Source organism: Lampetra fluviatilis, chromosome 38 (genome assembly GCF_964198595.1).
Source record: "Lampetra fluviatilis chromosome 38, kcLamFluv1.1, whole genome shotgun sequence".
Classification (NCBI taxonomy): Eukaryota; Metazoa; Chordata; class Hyperoartia; order Petromyzontiformes; family Petromyzontidae; genus Lampetra; species Lampetra fluviatilis.
Window position 1 is genome coordinate 7849136 of NC_136312.1, and position 21880 is coordinate 7871015.

The 21880-nt window shown below is 47.5% G+C and overlaps 1 protein-coding gene across 4 annotated transcripts in view; it reads left to right on the forward strand.

The window, feature by feature from the left end:
- The first annotated feature begins 2455 nt into the window (after positions 1-2455).
- LOC144945606 (sodium- and chloride-dependent creatine transporter 1-like) overlaps positions 2456-21880 on the forward strand; it is a 53648-nt gene continuing 34223 nt past the window's right edge. For 3 of the 4 annotated variants that reach the window (XM_078874118.1, XM_078874119.1, XM_078874121.1), the window contains exons 1-4: positions 2456-3391; positions 9807-9938; positions 12879-13191; positions 14491-14623. In XM_078874118.1, the coding sequence (XP_078730244.1) occupies positions 3079-3391; positions 9807-9938; positions 12879-13191; positions 14491-14623 (891 nt within the window). In that variant the 5' untranslated portion in view covers positions 2456-3078. The remainder of the gene's footprint in view (positions 3392-9806; positions 9939-12878; positions 13192-14490; positions 14624-21880) is intronic. The other variant, XM_078874120.1, reaches the window with a different exon arrangement.

Here is a 21880-nt window from a genome sequence, read left to right on the forward strand (position 1 = left end):
GGTGTCCAGGCGATTACAGAACAGAAAGTAGGCTTTTGCGACCAATATCCATAATAAGAGGGGGTTTCTGGGTTCGGTTGTGATCTAACGCGATCTCACCCAAAACGAAATTTGTATGGAAAAGTGGTTCGCCGAACAGATTTTAGGTGCCGTCTCCTTGTCTGCGTGGGATGTCTCCACGAACTCTCCTCTAATCTCCAGTCCTACAAACTCTCGTTCAAATGCATGGGCCAAACATCCAGATGTGAGAAATTGAGTTGTTCCGACTCAAGTGAGGCTTTGAATAAACACTCCTTCCAATAGTGTCATTCACGAACATCCTCCACGACCTCCGTACGGGGTCGGATTAAGGTTCTTGTAGGCCCTAGGCACTTCTGTTTCGTGCGCCTTCAGTGATAACTCTCTTAGGTTGGGACTGCTGCCCCATGTTACTACTTTCACCGCTGCGACTCGCTAAAGCTGATTTTTTTAAAATGTCTCCGATCAACCATATGGCAACAACGCCTTGTCTCTATTGAGATTGATATTGTACGAAAAACACCATTTTAAGAAGGTATTGCTAATTTTTCAATGAAAAAAATCGAAAAGTTAATCTCCGGTATTAATTTCTCTCACCTTATGAAAAAAAAAGTTTGACATGACTCTACCTCTTTGTAGATATACTGTGCCTATCCTTGCTATATAAATATATTAAATAAGATATCTTGGTTAAGTATTTTAGCATACAATCAAAAAAACTTGGTGAACTTTTTTTTCCCCTAGACCCTTCAGCTTCCGTAGGCCCTAGACACAGTGCCTACTGTGGATAATACGGCCCTGCCTCCGTAGACTCAACAATCACTGGGGGACGCGATCTCAGCTGCAATTCATCACACACACGGCACACCTATAACCTCCAGCACACCCCACATTCGCTTCCTTCAGCTGCATGCACTGCGACACGTAACCCTCACAATGTCCGCACTTGCAGTGTGCCACCAACGTCCCCTTGGTTGCCGACCTCTGCAATGTGTGTGTCGGTATTGTCCTCCACCACCCTGCACGTGTCCACGACCTACGTACGGTGCGAAAGCGAGTTCGGCATACATACATTTATGACAACTAAACCTACACTTGCTGATTGTCTCGACAATGCCTTATTGCCACGGCTTATTCCAAAGATCATGCCCGAGCCGCACTTTAATTGAAAGTCTAAAAATAAAGAAGGGAAAATATTTGTGCAGGTCTTGAATGAGAATTTTTTGTAATCATATACTGTATATAAATATAGATTTTTTTTTCTTTCAAATAAAAATAAAACCTCAGAAGGCAATCACTTGAGCAGACCGCGAACATTGCAAACGCGTCATTGTGAACGATAAAATTAAACACGGTTACATAATCTAGGAAGTTGATCTGCTGCGGTGTAATCATGCTTTGGACCCCTGCGAACGGGACTTTCAATTAAGAAAGGTCACCGGTTCAATTGCCATTTCCCAGCGCGGCAGGTCAAACAACTGATGCAAGTTTCTCAAATCGTCCCTCCACGCTCCTCTGTCCACCTAGCGCACGCCTCTGTCCACGATTAGACATTCGGCAGGCAGGCCGCGTGTGGTGGGGTAAAGTGTGGGTTCGCCAACCTATTCCAATACTTGTGCCCAACGTGGAAGAGTAGACCAAATACCACTCCAGAGTTCACTCCAGTGGACGCCCTTTCCGCCATGAATATCAATACAAAATCGGATAATCTCTTATCAATACATGTGGACAAGCCGGAACACGTAAACACGCTACTAATGTGACGTTCAATAATGAAGACGTGAAAGGAAACTGTTCACAAAGGTATACGCGTGGGCTTGAGCGGGGCGCGTGGCTCACGAGGGATGATGATTTCCGGTGGTCAAGATGGATAACGGAGCGAGACAGCCAAGGAATGGAACGCGTCTGAGAACACACCTCACGAGGAGACGAAACGATGAAAATCAGTTCGTTTGCATAGTGCTAGGCGAATTATTATTATTAGTTTTAGTTTACGACATCGCTGGATCGTGAGAGAGGTGGTGGCGGCGGCTTGGTGAAGCCTTCATCCAGCAGTGGATTGACCATGGCTGCTGCTGCTGATGATGATATATGTGATTTTTTTAGAATCAGAATTTCTATTTTAAACTGGAGGAACCCGATGAGCTATGAAGCTCTTTATCACAGATGTCCAGCATGGGCGGGTCAGCAAGATACTTAATTACTTATCTCTATGAAGAAACCCAGTGGAATTAATTATACAAACGTGCATTTCGCCTCGACCAAACAGAACGTTACATGGAGTTTAGAAAAAAACGAGCAAATTGAACGCATCCACTACCGCTTTCCAATGTCTCTCTTTTTTTACGATCAGTCTCTCATCCTCCTCCCTCCCCCCTCCTCCACCCCACACCGTCTATAAATAGGACAGCACGCAGGGAGCTCAGTCAGACTCAGCACTGCCGCGAGCTCACGCGGAATCGACGGAGGAGGAGCGGACGGTGACCTCTGATTTCCCAATCCCTCATTTGCTCCAAGCAACTTTGTTTCTCTAGGCGCCAGCTTTTTGGCTGCATCTCTCGCAAATTAGAGAGAGAGAGTGAGCGAGCGATAGCATCAGATAGACAGTCGGGGGCAGGGGGGGGGCTTCGATAAGGCGTGAGAGAAGTGGGAGACACCGAGGAGACACATTCTTGACCGAGGACAGGAGGAGCCCTCCCTCCTCCTCCTGGTAGTTCGCCTGCTTCTTCACCGCGGCTCCTCGCCCCACATGCGTTTTTTTCGGCTCACGTTCAAGTGCTTCGTTGACGGCTTCTGAATCATCCGCGTCGGCGGCGCCCTTGCCAAAGAGCGACTCCGTCCGCGGTCAATTCGCACGAAAGGACGCGAAGACGACAGTCGCCGGGTGGACGAGGAGGAGGAGAAGGGAAGGAGGGAGGGAGGACACGAAACATCCCGGAGACTCGGACGTCAGACACACAACAGACGAAGAAGGGACGGACGGCTGCTGTCTGTCCCTGACGGACGCTGCGTAGGCGCTTGAGCGCTAAAGTCGCAGCGCGAATTGTGACCGATCGGACGATGCGAAAATTAACCCTTTGGGCGGAGAACCCTTACGCCGAGAAGGACGGTGACGGTGGTGTTGGTGGTGATGAAGCCACGGATGTATGCGTGGTGCCTCTGCCGACACCGCCGCAGAAGCTGCCCGCGGTGGAGGGCGAAGCAAGCAGTAGCAGCAGCGGTGGTGGTGGAGAATCAGGGGTGGGCAGGGCAGTGTCACCCGAGAGAGACACGTGGACACGGCAGCTGGACTTCACAATGTCATGCATCGGGTTCGCGGTGGGCCTGGGAAATGTGTGGCGATTCCCGTACCTGTGCTACAAGAACGGAGGAGGTACTGCTGTCCGTGCGCGTGCGTGCGCGTGCGTGCTCGTGCGTGCACGTGTGCATGTGTGTGTGTGTATGTATATGTGTGTGTGTGTGTGCACGTGTGTGTGTGTATGTATATGCGTGTATGTGTGCACGTGTGCACGTGTGTGTGTGTATGTATATGTGTGTATGTGTGCACGTGTGCATGTGTGTGGCATGGTGCCGGCCACCCACCCCGTCGTATGCCAAGTCGAACCTTCGTAGGTGCTGCTCGCTAAACAGCAATTGCCCCGACAAGTCTCTTAAAGGCTATACGGGTGATCTTTGTCTGTGTGCGTGCACGTGTGTCTCCGTGTGCGTGTGTGTATATATCTGTGTGTTTGTGTGCACGTGTGTGTCTGTGTGTGTATCTGTGTGTGTGTGGGCGGTAGTGTAGCGGTTCGCGTACTGCGCAATCACCCGGGTTCGACTCCCTCTCAAGACCAACACCGGTGACGATTATCTGAAACGGTCCTGGACCTCCCCTAGGTCGACTCAGCCTCAAATGAGTAACGTGGTGCGGTGCGTAAACATGGCCACTAGGGAGACAAAGGCGGCCGGGCATGGTAGCTGGCCACCCAACACCCCGTGTGCCGTGCCAGTAAACATAGGTGCTACTCGCTAACAGCACTTGCCCCCACAGTCTGTTAAGGCTATACGGGGGATCTTTGTCGGTAGTGTAGCGGTTAGTGCGCTGCGCTACGAACCCGGCGACCCGAGTTCGATTCCCGCTCACGGCCAACACCCAGTGACGATTATCTGAACCGGTCCTGGGCCTCCCCTAGGTCGACTCAGCCTCAAATGAGTGTCTGGTGCGGTGTGTAAACAACATCGCCACTAGGGAGACAAAGGCGGCCGGGCGTGGTGTTGGTCACCCACCCCCTCGTGCGCCGTGCCAGCCTGCATAGGTGCTCGCTAACAACACTTGCTCATACAGTCGGTTAAGGGGCTGTCCATAAATGACGTCACGCACCTGGGGGAGGGGGGGGGTCAGACATTTGTGACGATGTGTGATGAGGGGGGGGGTGAGAAATGTGACGTCACATCAAAATGCGCAACTTTAAATAAATATAGAATTGTTATAACAACACTAATTTTGATAAAATTGTCATTATTAACTATTTGATTATTTTAATTTACTAAGGTCACCTTTTATTTATTCCATGAAGGAGCATTTTGCTTCTCTGTGGGAGAATGGAGAAGCATACAATTTTAATTTTTTTTTTATGATTGTTATTAAACATTTTGATTCTAATGATTCTACCAGGGCTTTTCATTCTGTCGAATGAATATATGATTGTTATAATTTTACTCTCCATTTTGCTTCGTTCTACTACAAAGTTTCAAGAATTTTTTTATAGTTAAAAATTACTTTTAACATTTTATAATTATAAGATAATTTCAATATAATGTTCTGAACATCTGCAGTTTTAGTTAGACGTTGAATATTTTCAAGTGAATTTTATGCTAAATGTAAGCTTTCCAACGCCTCCTTTTCAATAAATGTTTTCTCCTACAACATCAGAGTGCAGCGCCATATTAAATACGCACTACAATGACAATAGTTTAAAGCGATTTGAAGCATGTTTTCTTCTTTTTTTGGGGGGGGGGCAGAGCTTTGTGACGTCATATTTGAGGGGGGGGGTCTGACTTTTTGTGACGCCGTGTGACGAGGGGGGGGGGGGCAAAAAATCGTTCAAAATCGCGTGACGTCATTTATGGACGGCCCCTAAGGCCATACGGGGGTTCTTTGTATTTTTGCACACGCGTAAGGCTCAATGACACCCTGACCTCCTGCCAGCGAGCCTTCGACAATGCCATTGATTGCCTCAAGGTGCACCTAGCCTGGCACAATTTATGTGGTGACGTCACCGTCTCTTCGTGGCCAATGGCTGCTTTTGATGTGTCCTTCCCCCGCACCTCCGATTGCCACGGTTGGCTCCGTACGGTGCGAAAGAAGTTACACACACATACGCGTGTCCGTGTGCACGTGTATGCACTTCCCATTTTCGTATCTGTCTCAACGTGTCCGTCTCTGCTCGTGTATGTGTCTGTGTGTGTCTCCCTCTCAATTGTCGCTCTCCTACCCTGTCAGAATCTGCATCTTTGGATCTGTCTGTGTCTGTCTCTGGATGCCCCCGCCCACCCCTCACCACTTACACATACAGTAGTTGACAAAACATCGATCATGTACGTGATGACGCTCACGATATAGCTGATAACGCTAATAATGTGCTATTGGTGTGCTGTGACGGGGACCCTTCAAAATGCATTTTTATTCACGACGCTGTCCTTAATGCTTGAAGCCAAACGCCGGGCTTCAGAATCAAAATATTGATACTGGAGGAATCCGATGAGCTATAAAGCTCTTTTTCACAGATGTCCAGTAGTTTGGCATCATCTGAATCGCTGCCCAGCCCGACAATGTAAAGCGAGGTTTAATTTCTCATCCCTACGTCCCTCAAATCCTACGTCCTAATACAGGTGAGTGGGTGGGGGGTGCGATCTTAAACGAGTACCTGGTGCGGTGTGCAACCATCATCATTGGGGGAGACAAAGACGCCCGGGGTGATGCTGGCCACCCACCTCTTTGCGAGCCCAGCCGGCCTTCATAGGTGCTCGCTTACAGCACTTGCCCCAAAAGTCTGCTACAGGCGATACGGTGGATCGTCGTCATGTGTGGGAAATGAACCCTCACTCGACAAAAACGTTGCACGCAGCTCAAGATCCCACACGGACGCCTGAGATGTTCAGTCAATCGGAATGGCTTCTACCTGCATCAGTGGATTGATCGTCGCTAAAATGATTATTGAAGGGGCCAGTCTCTCCACGTTGCGTATGTATGTGCGTGGAACTTCTTTCGCACCGTACGTAGCCAACCGTGCTAATCGGAGTATGCGTTACAATCACTGCCCCTGACCTCCCTCCCTCCCACAAGGTGGTACAGATTGCACGATTGACATTCGGAATTGACACTGCCACTGCGTCATACAAACAAACAAACTATACACTCCGATATACATATAGAGTACAGTTATTCGCGCGAGTGTGGGGGGACAACAGCAGTGGTTGTCCATTGGTCGAGGCTGGTTCCCCCAATTGTCACCATCAGCATGCCGGATGATGGCCTCCCACAGTCGTCGACAACCCTCCCGTGGCTTCAGCAACATTATCAGCTCAGGGGGTGCGGCAATCGGTTAGGCGGGGCCCCGCGACGGTTGTCAAGTGGGCCCCCAACTCGTAGCTTTGATCACGAGGAGTTGGTGGTGGAGGGGGGGCAAGGCACCCCTCCCCCTGCCCCCCACCTCACGCGAGTTACGCAACTGCAATCTCCAATCTCTGCACGTGAGCCCGATGTGAGCGCTCCATCGTTGTGGTTTGCTAACCCTCAGGCACATTTTCTCCTTTGGTTGCCACTTTAATACTCGTCTTGACCACCGAGGAAGCAGTTTGGTGGTGTGCGTATGTAATGACCAGAGGTTGTCTATTCTTATGTAAGGGACCGTCCATAAATGACGTCACGCACCTAGGGGGGGGGGGATCAGACATTTGTGACGATGTGTGACGAGGGCGGGGGGTTTGAGAAATGTGACGTCACATCAAAATTGGCAACTTTCAACAAATATAAACAACACGTTCTACTTAACGAAATAGACTTTTAATAAATGTTTTCTCCTTCAACATCAGAGTGCAACGGCACATTAAATACGCACTACAATGGCAATAGTTTAAAGCGATTTGAAGCATGTTTTTTGGGGGGGGGGCAGAGCTTTGTGACGTCATATTTGAGGGGGGGGTCTGACTTTTTGTGACGCCGTGTGACGATGGGGGGGGGGGGGGGGTCAAATTCGTCCAAAATCGCGTGACGTCATTTTTGGACGGCCCCTAAGTTTGGGGGAGGGGGTGGAGTTTAACGCTGTGGTTCGTTACATGACACACCAGAAGTACGTTTCTGGTGGTGAAATGGTTGAAATACTGGACAAATGGAAAAACAGGTCCCTGCGGGGTGGGCTGGTAGGAACGAATAACCAAAGAATATAATCATAATGTATTATTACACTTGTTTAGCCAGGAAAGCCTCACTGAGTCTAAAGGTTTTTGTAGGGTCCTGCCAAGTGTTTGCAGTAGGGGGCGATGTTGCTACACGGACGGACGGACGGACGATATAATCTATTGTAGGCTGGTTCACTTCGTTCCTACCAGTAATATATATAATCTCCGGTGTTCGACTGCAGTAACCCATATTATCAGACCACGGAAGGAACATGGACCCGATGCCCGATTCGCAAATGCAAAAGGAGGTATCACAGAGACTGCACTCCGCTCCTCCTGACGCAATTATCTGGCGCAACCACTGAAATGTAAAATATCGTTACGCGTTGCTTTCCATCGACGTCAGCCATACGGAGAAGACCGGACTGGTAACCCCAAGAGGTCGTCGCTTCAATCACCTGGCACAATATTCCTTGAAGGGCCCCGCCTCGGTCCACCCAAAAGTGTAAATGTGTAGCCCGCAGGAGTTGTGCGGTAATCATGGCATGTATGTCAGTTAAGCTTGTGACCAAATCACTCAAAGTACAACCGCTCTCGTCACTTCTTGAGAAGCTGAGCATGGTGGAGCCTTACGCAGACCTGGGACGTTCGACCGCCATGCGTAAGCAGGTTGTTATGTAGGCCGTGGGGCTACGTGATGTGCGGCAGATGGCACTGCGTAAAATCCACGGTTGTACTTGAGATGACAATTTCCCACATGTATGCTTCCCACCTTCACCAACCCGCATGGTTTTTGTTGTTGGTTGGCCAGGCATCTAACAGAGACGGTCAACCGCATCGCGAGCGCTTTCAGATGCGCTTCTGCGGCCGTCTGGAACGCTCTTCCTTCCGATACAAAGACGCCACTGGAGCTATGCACTTTTAAATAATCTACATTTGAAAACTCGTTTTGTTTATAACTGTTTCTTGCGTTTCTGTTTGCTATCCTTGCCCGGCACCTCCGCTAAGAAAGGTTGGCTACGTACGGTGTGAAATAAGTTCAACATACGTGGTGAACTATGAGCGAGGCTGTGAATCGGTCCAGAACATTTGATACAAATATGCAGTACACCTAATTTATGTTCTGCACATGGTTGGCTACGTATGGTGCAAAAGAAGTTCAACATACATGCATGTTTGTGTAACTTGATGAACAATCCACACAGTGTATGTTTGTGTGCCCTGTGGGATTCATCCGTAACGTCATAAGCAGGACCGGAGTAAAGCACGGCGCTTGAGGGGTTGCAGCCTGGAGCCTCGAATTTAGAGGGGTCTCAATATAATACACATATATACACGCACTACTTTATAATGATTGAAATGTAATATTATATCACTATCATAAATCCTGTTGTCATAGCATCACAGTGTGCATTTACTACAAGTTACGGGCCGAAATTTAAAGTTGTGTTCGTTCTACCATTTACCGAGCCTTGCAATTCGCATATTGAAAAAAATACAAGAACTGAAATAACCAGAGTAAATGACAATGGAGTGCATGATATTGGGTATGGGTGGTGATAAAAACAGCCGAGGGATGGAATTTAATTTATGACTCAATTGGAAGGTCGCGAGTTCATATCCTGGTTGGGCTTTGATCATTCCTCCGGGGTCGATGAAAAGGTTACCACTTTTGGGGGAAGCCAACAGCGGTTGAAATTTACTACTATAATGAGCCAAGAATGTCTGTGCGTCCCGCGCGTGACGTCACTCCACGTCGGCCAGCCCCCCTCCATTAATAATAATTAGCGGCTGACGTCACTCCACATGGGGGGGAGGGGCGAGGCGCCTCCTCCCCCCTCCTCAGCGTCAACTTACAACCCTCACTACAAAGGCAGAACCCTCACGTCACGTGATCTTCGTAACGTTGAGACATAGAAGTAAAAAGGACGTCATGATGAACAAGGGATTATAACCTTTAAATGAAATAAGTCTGTGTTACCGCGGCCTTACAAATTGCACACGAATTGATTCAGATTTACTGAAATACACCCGTCCTTGGACGGGCAAAGGCTAGTATTGATATATTCGCCCCCCTATAAGGAATATGGAATTTCCACCACTGACACATGGTTGTGAACACCCACCCATCCACCCCACCCACCCCACCCACCCACATTCACCCACCCATCCACACTCACCCAGACCCACTGACCCATCCACCCACCCCCAACCCCCACCCACCCACACTCACCCACTCACCCATCCACCCACCCACACTCACCCACCCACACCCACTTAAACTTAAAAATGAGCAGGAAATAACTTTGACTTCGATTTTGATTTTACAGCTTTTTGGGGTGAGTGAGTGAATTGCATATGTTTTGGGCCGATTGAGTGACTTTGTGTAATTGCGTTTGTGTCTGCAGGTGTCTTTCTCATTCCATACTTCCTCATCGCTGTCACGTGCGGAATTCCCATCTTTTTTATGGAGATCGCCCTGGGGCAGTTCATGAAACAAGGCAGCATTGGCATTTGGAAGATCGCGCCCCTGTTCCAAGGTTGTACAATACCTCTGCACAATATTACACACGTTACCTTGATGGGTATCAGGCGGCGGATTAAATTTAGCCGTAGCTGTCTGGTGTCCTTTTTTCTCACTCCATCAGAATATTCCACGAGACATTAAGCACGGGTTTTAGGCTCCTCAAGCCTTGGAGAGAAAATCCATAATTTATAGGCATGCTGAATATGTGCCAAATTTGACAATTGATAACAAGTCTAACGCTCATGATACACGCATATAATCGTGAGCGCATTTTTAAATCTATTATTTACAATGTTATGCTAATTATATACACACGATACGTTCAGACCTCAGAAGGTCGGCAGGGTGGAGTCTGGATAGCACTTGAATGGGTGGCCGCCATGCATAATATCGCTGCAAAAGTCTTTGTGGGCAGTAGAAGGCAATGCATATCACGGAACCTTTTGGCCAGTATCAAAAAAATATTATTACCCTTTCTGGCAAGAATATATTATCAGAGCATGTTTGTTTGCATGTTCACCACAAGTACGTGTGGCTAATGCTAACTTGATTCCTTGCAAAATGTATCTATTTGGTGTTTTTAAACATCTCAACACCTCCTGTTTTATTGCCATAAGGCAGTACAGTAAAATCCATTGTTCATTTCGATTCCCGGTCGTGGCAAACATCGGTGGCGCGGTGAAGCATGGTCATTCTTGCCCACGCTGGTCAGGGTGACTCGGCTCACGATTGGCTACGGCTCGAGTGAGCCGGCTCCACGCGATTAAGTTGAGCCGGCTCTGAGCACGGTCCCCAGCAAGACTCAGGCTTCCATGAGCTGAGGTTGATCCGGGACGTTGCTGCCGCTGCTCACTCGCGCTGCCGTTGTTAGTTCGACGGAACGACACGAGCCTGACCTGAGCCTGAGTGTTGGAAGGCCAAAGCCAGAGAGCTGAGCCTTGACTGGCCATTGTGGTTCTCAGAGTACAGTGCCTCTAACCACTGCGTGTGATGGGTTCTTTACATTGCTTTATTATAAACATATGGTACGAAATTGTTTGTTAAATATTGCAGAATTTACTGTGTGTGGTCACAGGAAACAACGCCATTCAAATTCACGCGAACTGGCTTGGTCGCAAGAATATTTAGAGACGTGCTAATGCCACTGATGCGTGGAGGGCACTTTACACCATGCATGTTGGGAAGGAAATGAGTGCCTTTTTGTGACAAGTCTATTTGCATTTTTTTTTACAAATATTTATTTTACTGGATAAGGCCCGCTGAGTTAGATAGCTCTTTTTCGGAAGCGACCTGGCCACAAATGATAGCCCAATGGAGTGGCTTATCACGTGGAATTTTATAGCAGCCAAATAATTGTAATGCATGTTGATTCTAAATGTGGAGGGCAAGACTGGAGAAAAATCCACGCAACTATGGGGTGAACACGCAAACTCCAAATATACAGGTGTCAGGGTGGGGATCGAACCCACGACCTCCTGTATACCATAGGAATGAGGATTTTCCACCACTCTCTTTGCTGTTAAACAAAGACAAGCAATGCCCCACGTTTTGAACCCGACGCTCATGTTGGCAGACCTGTCATTGCGTAACAAATTTTGGATTAAACATTTTTTTTCCAAATGATTATTATCGTTAGGCTTACTGCAGCGACGGGTGCCGCTGCGATGTAACGGTTCGCACGGTGGACTTGCAATCGAGAGGCCTCCACTTCGATTCGATCTCCCGGCGTGACAGTTATAAACAATGGTACAGGTATTATTTTGCTTGGGTCGTTAAACGCAGACGAACGCTGCGACCCGCACATGTTGGAAAGCGAATCTCTTTTGGCGCACAATCATCCTTCGACGTCTCCGTTGCCAACGACGGGAAAAGGTTGCCACGGCGATAGGTTTTCGGCCATTTTGTCGAGACGTGAATGTCAGAAGGAGTGAAACATTTCACGCGTTTTTCATCAGCATTGACACCATCAGCCACGTGGTCAATCCACCGCTAGATAAAGGCTTCGCGAAGCCGTCAACCACCTCTCACGATCCTGAGATGAATAGTGCGCACGAGCTGACTTCATCGCTCCATCACCTCAGAGCACCGCGGTGGAGAGATGTTAACTACCTCGCCTGTTATGCAGGAGGCCGTGGGTTCGATCTCAACCCTGACACCTGCATATTTGGAGTTTGCGTGTTCTCCCCATAGTTACATGGTTTTTTTCTCCGAGTCCTCCGGTCTTTCCCTCCACATTTACGAACATGTGTTTCAACTATTTGTCTGCTATACATTTCCACGTGGTAAACCACTTCATTGAGATATCATTTGTGGCCAGGTCACTTCTGAAAAAGAGCGATATACCTGGTAACTGGGGCCTTACCTGCTAAAACTAATTTTTTGTTTAGTTTCTTTTATAAAATAGTTTAGTTTTACCACAGCGGACGTTCTCTCGGACGCATTCCATTCCATGGCTGCCATTCCATCAATTTTAGCGACCATGTCCTACCCAAGCCCACGTACATTTTCTTTTTGGTCATTTATCTGCTTATGTTCTCGAATCCACGTCTCGTCAAGCTTGCGTCTTCACAGACATATCACGTGTATGTATGTAAATATGTATGTTGAAAATATTTCGCACCGTACGTAGCCCAACCGTGCTAATCGGAGGTGCGTGGGAAGGACAACAAACTAAACACAAAAAGCATTTCTAAGCAAATTAGTTCTCAATGTAGTTTAGAGATGTAGAGTATAGTAGTATAGTGTATAGTAGTGTAGTGTATAGTAGTATAGCAAAACGTTAGTGTATAGTAGTTTAATAGTGTATGGAAGTTGAATTTATTTCACACCGTATACAGCCAACGGTGCCAATTTGGCGGTGCGTGGGAAGGACAAAAAACGAAATGCAACAAAGAGAAGTTCTAAAGAAACGAGTTTTCACTCTCGCTCCGCGTGTGCACCACATGCGTTCCAGGCCTCGGAGTCTCCTCGATGGTGATGCTCTTCTTCAGCAACATCTACTACATTATGGTGCTCACCTGGGCAATGTACTACCTGCTCCACTGCTTCAGGGCCACCGTGCCCTGGTCCACCTGCAGCAACGAGTGGAACACCCCGGCATGCGCCGTTCACTTTCAGCACCAGCGCTGCTACAACTACTCGGACGACGCCAACGAGACCTCGCCTGCCCTGGCCACCACCGCCAGGATTTTCATCAACGGCACGAACGGGACGGGCGGCTGCTGGGGAGCCGTGGAGACCACGTCTCCCATCGTGGAGTTCTGGGAGTGAGTTGAACGTTTCCTCGGCTGGTTTTCAACAATTTCCAGCCCCTGTTGGCCACCCCGTAATTTTTTTCAGAATCAGAATCTTTGTTTAGACTGGAGGAGGAATCAGATGAGCTATGAAGCTCTTTCCCCCCCTTCCCCCCCCCCCCCCAGATGTCCAGTATGGGCACGAGGTCAGCAAGTTACAGCAGAGAACTATACAAAAAAAACGATAGGAGTGCAAAATAGAGAAAAAGGTAAGCAGGTCACAAAATCTAAATAGATGAATAACTATTTATATAAGTCCGATTCATCAAGATTGGGCAAGGCACCAAAAACAACAACAGAGCAGTTCCAGACCACACCAAGATAACGCCACACAGCAGTAGTCCCTCAATACAATGACAAACATGAACATCGAACCATCGATTTTACGTGGGTAAGGATCAAAGTTTCAAAATCCGCATTTGCAACTGTGACTGTGTCCGGCACTAATCTTCTGCTTCAGGATGATTGTTTGAAGGAAGATTTACGATGTTAAGTGAGGAAACAAAGTTGTTACACAACACCGTTGCTGCAACGGCAAAGGCTTTGTCACCTATTCTAATTCCTGTTCTATGGACATTTAAAAGTAATTAGATGGACGCCTTAGGTTTATTGGGTTTGACAATGGGCATAATGAATTAGCCAAATATAGTGCATATTTGCCAATAAGGACTTCGTGGATGAACAGAGCCCAATGTAGATTTTTTTTCTTGCATCAAGTGGTGTGAGATTGTATTTTAAAGAACGGAGGGACACGTTAACTCTCCCAAAGATGATCCAATTTGACGGTATACAAAATAATCATTAAGCGTCATTGTGGGGAATGTTAATGACAAGACGAATGTCCACGTGAAAACAAATGTCTCCCTCCAATCTCCACGGACCTATTACATAGTGTAGCATGCTCCTCTCCGTAACACGGAGCCATCGCATTCACAATATTCAATGCCCCTTTTGAGAGGACAGAGCGTCTTTTTTTAAATCGGCGAGTCATTGAAATATTTACTTGATGGGCAGCAGAGGGAAATGCAGACAAGAACGCTAATTGTTGTTCTCTACCTCAATGCTCCCACACTTACGCTGCTTACCTTCGACCCTCACTGGCCAGAGTGGTGAAGTATGGTCAAATAACCCCCCCCCACCCAGGTCCTGCACAGTGTGGGCAAGCCCACATCCCAGCAGTGGACCGACAGAGGGCTTTACAAGGCTTTACAAGTACATTTGAAGTGAATTTTTTTTTTCAGTTTGTTAACTTTCGCTTTGTTGCCCTTTCAGAAAAAAAGTCCTGAGAATTTCTGAAGGGCTTCACCAGCCGGGTTCGATCAACGTTCACCTCCTCTTGTGCCTCCTGGCTGTGTGGATCATCATATACTTCTGCGTCTGGAAAGGGGTAAAGTCAACGGGCAAGGTGAGCATGCATTCCATTGTACGTGCGTACGCATGTGTTAAACTTCTTTTGCACCGTACGTTGCCAACCGTGCTAATCGGAGGGGTGGGGGAAGGACATCAAACTACGTGTGCATGTTGAACTTCTTTCGGACCGTAGCAGGATGGGCTCTGGAGAAGAGGTGTATTTAAGGGAGGAATGGAAGCAGGCTATTATTATTTTCGTACTTTGCTTCACTTCCAGGAAGAAAAACGATCACGTGAAAGTTTTTTACCAGTGAGATCAGTAATTCGCGGCCGACAACGCTATGCTATGGAGGGAGCGCGTGAGCTGCTCAATTCCGTTTCCTGGAGAAGGTTCCAGCACGTCGAGTGAAACGTCGGACATCGTACCAAACAACACGCAGTGGCACAACCCGAGAATGCATCGGAGAGCTATGAAAGTTTAAAGTTTAAATCGGCACTTTTTTTTTTATAGAACGTTTAAGCTGCTCTATATTTTCTCGTTCTTTAAAACAGCGCCAATATTTGTGTAAAATATCAACCCTGGATTTCAAGTCGGTGACCCAATTAACAACAACCAAAACGAAAATTCGCACACGCAGGTTTGCAAGCTCATTAATAACATTCTGAAGGGCAGCGACCAAAAATAGCCTTGTGGTGTCCAAGGACCCCCCGATGCACCAAGGTTCAGTGTGTGTATTCATACGGGAACACAGGATGCCGTCACGGTGAGCCCCGTTCAACAGCCATGCTCATATTCGACGACCCACACATGTTGGAAAGCGGATCTCAGTGCGGGATTAAGCTAGTGCGGGGCCTATAACATATGTTATAAAGGGACCCTAATTAAAAATAAAAACACATACATATTAAAACTTGCCGAGTAATTGTATTTTTTCATTTGCTATACAGCCAGATAATACGACAAATCGCTAACCTTAAACACCCAGTCGATCATAAAAGTTGAAGGCGGTATAGTACTATAGTAATAGTGCAAGTGCATTTAGCGCGGGGCCCTTGAAAGTGCGGGGCCCGTAGCATATGCTACTTTTGCTAATAGGATAATCCGGCACTGATTTGCCTATATGTACACATCACTGTCAACCCATACGGTTTACCCATATGCTTGTACAGAGAAATTGAGTTTTAAGGTCCACACGGCGTACAGCCGTATCAATACGGCAATATTTTTTTGTCCGTTCGTTTGTTTTTCTCCCTTGTGATGGGACTTTGTAGGATGAACGTTGAGATTTATAAGGGCACGGGGTGACCAATAAGGTCTAAATTGGTCTGTAATAAGGAAAGGCATTGACAAGGGGTTGACAAGTATGTGTACAGTTACGTACATTACCGTGTTCTGACTTGCAAAGCGTTCGACTTACGAACGGGTCTCGGGAAGGAACTGTGCTTGTAGGTCGAGGACTGCCCGTATCGGGGAATTAGATGTTGCTGCAATTGTCAATAATTCGTGTAATGTTCCATACTGTGTGCGTGTTGGCGGTTGTGATTGTTTTTATGCCCCCCTCTGTCGCGTGTTTAGAAGGAAGTACGCTATATACGTGATGTGTTTATACAGTTGTATAATCTTGGCGTTACATGGTTGGCAGCAGAGGGCAGTGCAGCCAAATCCATAGTTGTACTGCACCGTTGTGCTGCTCCATCTATGCTCCCCGCATTCACCATCCCGCACTGACCAGCGTGGTGAAGTATGATTAAACAACCTCCATGACTCGCACGGCATCGGGACCCCTTGCTGCATGGGGATGTCGTGTACTAATTCAGAGACACGAGTAGGAGGCACTCTCTCTCTCTCTTGTTCATTCCGACCTTCACAGCCATAGGGGATAGCTACATACCGGGTCAGGACAGCCAACATGCTTCTAGACTGTCAGTCGGAGCTCGGCCACGCCCCCTTCTGGATCCCCCAGAAGGCTCCGGGCCTCGCCCACGTGTCCCACTGGTTAAAGCGGGCTGCTCCCCATAATGCCGTTCTACCAGTCCCCAGCGCTACGCGCTCCAGTGACTCATTGTATGCCACTACATGGACATGCCAAAATGCAGCTTGACTCCTTTGAATGACAAACAGTTAAAGAATCCTATTTCTTCCGCTCATTTGTTTTATATATCCTGATTAACATATGCGTGCAGTGCATCGTCACCCACATGACACAATGCAAAGAGCATTACAATTAAACGAAAACCCTGCGCTTTCTTGGTTGGCCAGACATGTGCTCCAATTGGAGTGGTGCAGTGTGGTTAGAGTGCTTGAGTCATTGAAGAAGGTTGTGAGTTCAAATCCCAGTTGGTGATTGGCTCATCCGCCTCCACAGAGTTAAGGCAACGAGTTCCGTTTTGCGCACAGCCAACAGTGGTCTTCTTATCGATAGAAAGTTCTACCACTGGCTCGGCTTGGATGATGAATCCCACCAGCATGCTCCTCGGTTGAGCTGGTAAACACGTTTGCTTGATTTTGACTTGAGGCCAATTTCCCAGCGTAGCAACAAATCCAATGGTGGCATCTCTCATCCTGTACAGCTGTACGGGTCTGCAAAACCGAAGCCTCCATTACACGATTAAAGCATGGCATGTAACTCACGTGGCCGAGCCGTCAATCATATATCCCATGCAAACGCTCACGCACAAGTTTGTCAATGAGCGTGCAAAACTAATCTGGTATTCACTCCGCAGCGAGTGCGGTTTTCATGCGTAACAATGGAACTCTTCAATGGAATTTACCAAACATCCCATGAGCAGGACCCTCCTCCAAAAAAAGGGACTTGAGACTCAACAACATTAAATGCAGTCCCCATAATTACTACAGCAACGGTTCATCTATACAGTACGAATGGGTGCACCACAGTTAGTCGATTGGCAGGTTGCGTGCGGTGGCTAAAGTGTGGGTAGTCTCATGTTTCCCAAGACAGTCCGGCTAGGATGGAAGAGTAGGCCACAAAAACATCTCGAGCAGCGGTTCTTCTTAACCCGGGGTGCACGCACCCCCTGGGGATGCGAGATGTTCTTTCTGGGGTTGGGAGACGTGGGCAGGTGTTTTTAGAAGGTGAATCACGGAAACACAAATTAAGCATTGGCTCGTAAGTACAACTACTTTGTTTCATCAACTATGTATTTATTAACATAACACATTTTTTTTTACCATTGAGAACCCAAGGGGTGCAGGGCTGCAGTAAAGATTAAGAACCACTGCTCTAGAGTCTGGAGCGTCTCTCAAAACGAGAGCACCATCTCTATGGGGCTCTACAGAGCCGCCTTTAGTGGGGGCCCTTCCACCACCCCCAAAGGCATAAAGAAGAAATTGCAGGGCTGCACCTTTATATTTAAATTTGTACTATCACTGTTGTTTTGTTGTTTTCAGAGAAGCATTTCTTAAATAAAAAAAAGATGCATTACCAAATTGGAATGTTCCAATGTGTGACAATAAATCACGGGCGTGATATTGGCCAGGTTAAATTAGTGACTTACCACGCTCGTTTTTTTCAATCGTTATTATGGAAATTGCCCATGAGAATTGTCGAGGGCACACGCGCATTCATCAGCGAGAGCACTCGCAGACGCGAGCGAATGACGCGGCCGTGGAGAGAGTTGCGTACGCATGCCCCCCGGAAATTCTGCAGTGCGAAAACCCTGTGAGCAGCATTCACAAACGTTTAAAAGTCACCGGATGACGCACGCACGCACGCTGGCACACAAACGGTGGACACGAAGCGATAAGTAATCCACTCACGACCACCCGCGTCTTGCCCAGCCCACTCGCTCACTCAATTCCCCTCCTCCTGGGCCACGTTCAACAACAGGCTCATTGCTTCCTCTACTCCACGATACTTTTATTTGTGTCTTGCACACTTGGACACGCGATCCAGAGGTTGCAGGTTCAGGTTCGATCTCTCGGCGCGGCACGCTTCTTAAACCCAAACAACCGCCACCTCTGTCCACTCAGCAGCCATATTAATGGGTTCACCACAATAACGCGTTTTTTTTAAGCCTACAAGTTAAACTGGGTTCGCCACAGTTAGTCTATCGGTTTGGTCGCGTGTGGTGGGGTTAATTGTGGGTAATCGGACACCTTCCAAGACGTCTGGCCAAGATACCCTCTGCAGGGCCCCTGTAAAGCACCCTGTCGTGGAGGCGGTGAGGTGAGCAGGCAATTGCAGGGCTGCGCCTTAAGGGAGGAACGGAAGCAGGTCATTATTTTTATTTTCGTACTTTGCTGCACTTCCAGGAAGAATAACGATCGCGTGAAAGTTCTTTACCAGTGAAATCACGCTATACTACGGAGGGAGCACGTGAGCTGCTCACTTACGTTTCCTGAAGAAGGTTCCAGCACGTCGAGTGAAACGTCGGACATTGTGCCGAACAACACGCGGTGGCACAACCCGAGAATGAATCGGAGAGCTATGAGAGTTTAAAGTTTTAATCGGAACATTTATTTTTTATAGAACGTATAAGCTGCTCTATATTTTCTAGTTATTTGAACAGCCTTCTTCTTGGTTCTTTCGGTAAAGTCACGTAGAAGGGAAGTAATAAAATAATAATGTTTTATTTTTATTATTTTATTACTTCCCTTCTACGTGACTTTACCGAAAGAACCAAGAAGATGAATCCCTGCAGTCACGAAAGCTTTAAATCGATATTTGAACAGCGTCAATATTTGTGTTTTCTTTTATATCGTTGTAACATTACCCACACATGGAGAGTTTCGGTGTGTTTGCTTTGTAGATGTGAATTAATGTAGATGTGAATTAATGTAGATGTAAATTAGTGGAGATGTAAATTAACACTTCGAGAGAGGCACGAGAGAACTGAACACGCAGAGAAACGGTAATCGCGTGGCAATGTCACAGCCCAAATTATAAATGTGAAACAATGCTCGCAAAACTTCGATGTTGTTTTTGCAATTTTTCATTACTACTTCTCCACAACAAACACAAATCTCAGTGATATTGGATTTCAGTGTGAATGGACCGAAGGCAACGTCATTGATTTAGGGCTCGTTCAAGGGCATTGATTGTAATTAATTGAGATGCAGGAGGAACACATGGATTGGAGAACATATGCAAGTTAATTTTCATCATTCAACACTTGGAATGAAAGTAACTGCGCCAGGGCAGGACGCGTCGTTAGAAGGGATGATGGTCTAGGGCAGTGGTTTCTTAACTTGGGGTGCACCCACCCCATGGGGGTGCGTAATGCCCTTTCTGGGGGTGCGAGACATGCCAGATTAATGTTTTTATGTAAATCATCGAAACTCAAATTAAGCACGGCTACGTTAGTACAACTACTTTGTTTAATCAAACCCTCTGTGTATGTTTTAACATTGAGCATGTTTTACGATTGAGAACCAAAGCGGTGCAAGGCAGCAGTTAAAGGTTAAGAACCACTGCCCTAGAATAATAGCAACGTGGCAGTCAAAGAATGGAACGGGAATAGATTGAGCATCCGCCGAGGAGATGGAGTGATGAAATCAGCTCAGGTGCAGGTGCACAGGTGGATCGTTAAAGAGCAGGATCATGAGCGATGGCGGGTGCTGGGGTGGGAAGGCCTCCATCCAGCAGTGGATTGAGCACGGCTGATGATGACCTAAATAATTAATTCACTCCCTAAAACGATTCCAATGTTTACATTGGAATATTGTTTTTTTATCAAGTCTTAGTTTCAAGGACGCGTTCTTCCTTCTTTCTCTTTAGTTTTCTTAATGAATAATTATCATTACGGCCTTCGTACGGTGTATATATACTGTATATCAAATTACCATTTTGGTGGGGGGTTCTTCAGTGAACCGCAGTCTCCAATATCGCCACTAAATGACCTCAGCCTGCGTCAGTCTTTGTGTGAGACCCGTTAGTTTATCGTCGCCTCGTCACAAGCCAGACGGAGCCTCACCCCTCACCCGCCCATCCATCGGTGACGAGTGGCAAGTTCCTCGTCGCTCCTCAACGATTTTCGTCCGTCAATTGAAAAATAAAAACAAATACTGTCGAGCGTAAATATATACTCACACGCGTTCCTCGGCGAATACTTTGGGGCCGTCCATAAATGACGTCACGCGATTTTGTACGATTTTTGAACGCCCCCCCCCCCTCGTCACACGGCGTCACAAAAAGTCAGACCCCCCCCCTCAAATATGACGTCACTAAGCTATGCCCCCCCCCCCCAAATAAAACATGCTTCAAAGCGCTTGAAACTATTGTCATTGTAGTGCGTATTTAATGTGGCGCTGCACTCTGATGTTGTAGGAGAAAACATTTATTAAAAAGTCTATTTAATTAAGTAGAACGCGTTGTCTATATTTATTTAAAGTTGCGCATTTTGATGTGACGTTACATTTCTCAACCCCCCCCCACCTCGTCACACATCGTCAGAAATGTCTGACCCCCCACCCCCCTAGGTGCGTGACGTCATTTATGGACGGCCCCTTTGCCCAACTAATATCGGGGTACGCGATTGAACGCACCGAAAACCACGCGCAGCGAACTGTGGGTGGAGGGGGGAGGAGGACACGATTTGCTTTTGATTCGATTCGATTAACCCTCCCGGGAAGGAGTTGACGAATGTCAATGACGTCTCGCGTCGTTTCTAAACACGGAGGAGCCTCTATTCAGCCCCCCCCGCCACCGGGAGGGATGGGAGGGAGACACGGCTCTCACAGCAGGAGGAGGGGGAAGGGGTTCCGTACGGAACGTACGCGGCACGAGACGAGGAGGGGGAGGGAGTTGGCGCGTGAGTCACGCGCACATTTGCGTCACGAGTGCGTTGGTGGTGGCGTTGGTGGGTGGTGGCGTTGGGTGGTGGTGGTGGGTGGTGGTGGGGGTGGTGGTGATGGCTCGCGGGGTGGGGGAGTCCCAAAATTCATCCTCGGTTGGAGGAGGAGGAGGAGGCAGCTGCGGCTCTCCGTAATTTCGGGGTGGGCTCTGCGGCATTTTTTTGTCTGCAGTGGAAAATTCCTCCTTGCGCTTGAAGGGATAAGTGTAGGCTGGCACATTTGAAGAATTAAATTATCAAACTTGTGCTTTGCTTACGCAGAAGATGCTACGCTGTGGTAATTGCCTTTTTTGGCAATTGTGCAAATTATTTACACTTTTGTGCGCGCGTGTGTGTACGGAGTGACAGCCAAGGAATGGAACGCGTCTGAAAGAGCACATCTACCGAGGAGATGGAGTGATGAAATCAGTTCGTGCTCGTGCTTTATGTATTACTATTGCAGGCTGTAGATTGGAGAGACCTCCACCTAGCAGTGGATTGACCATGGCTAATGATGGTA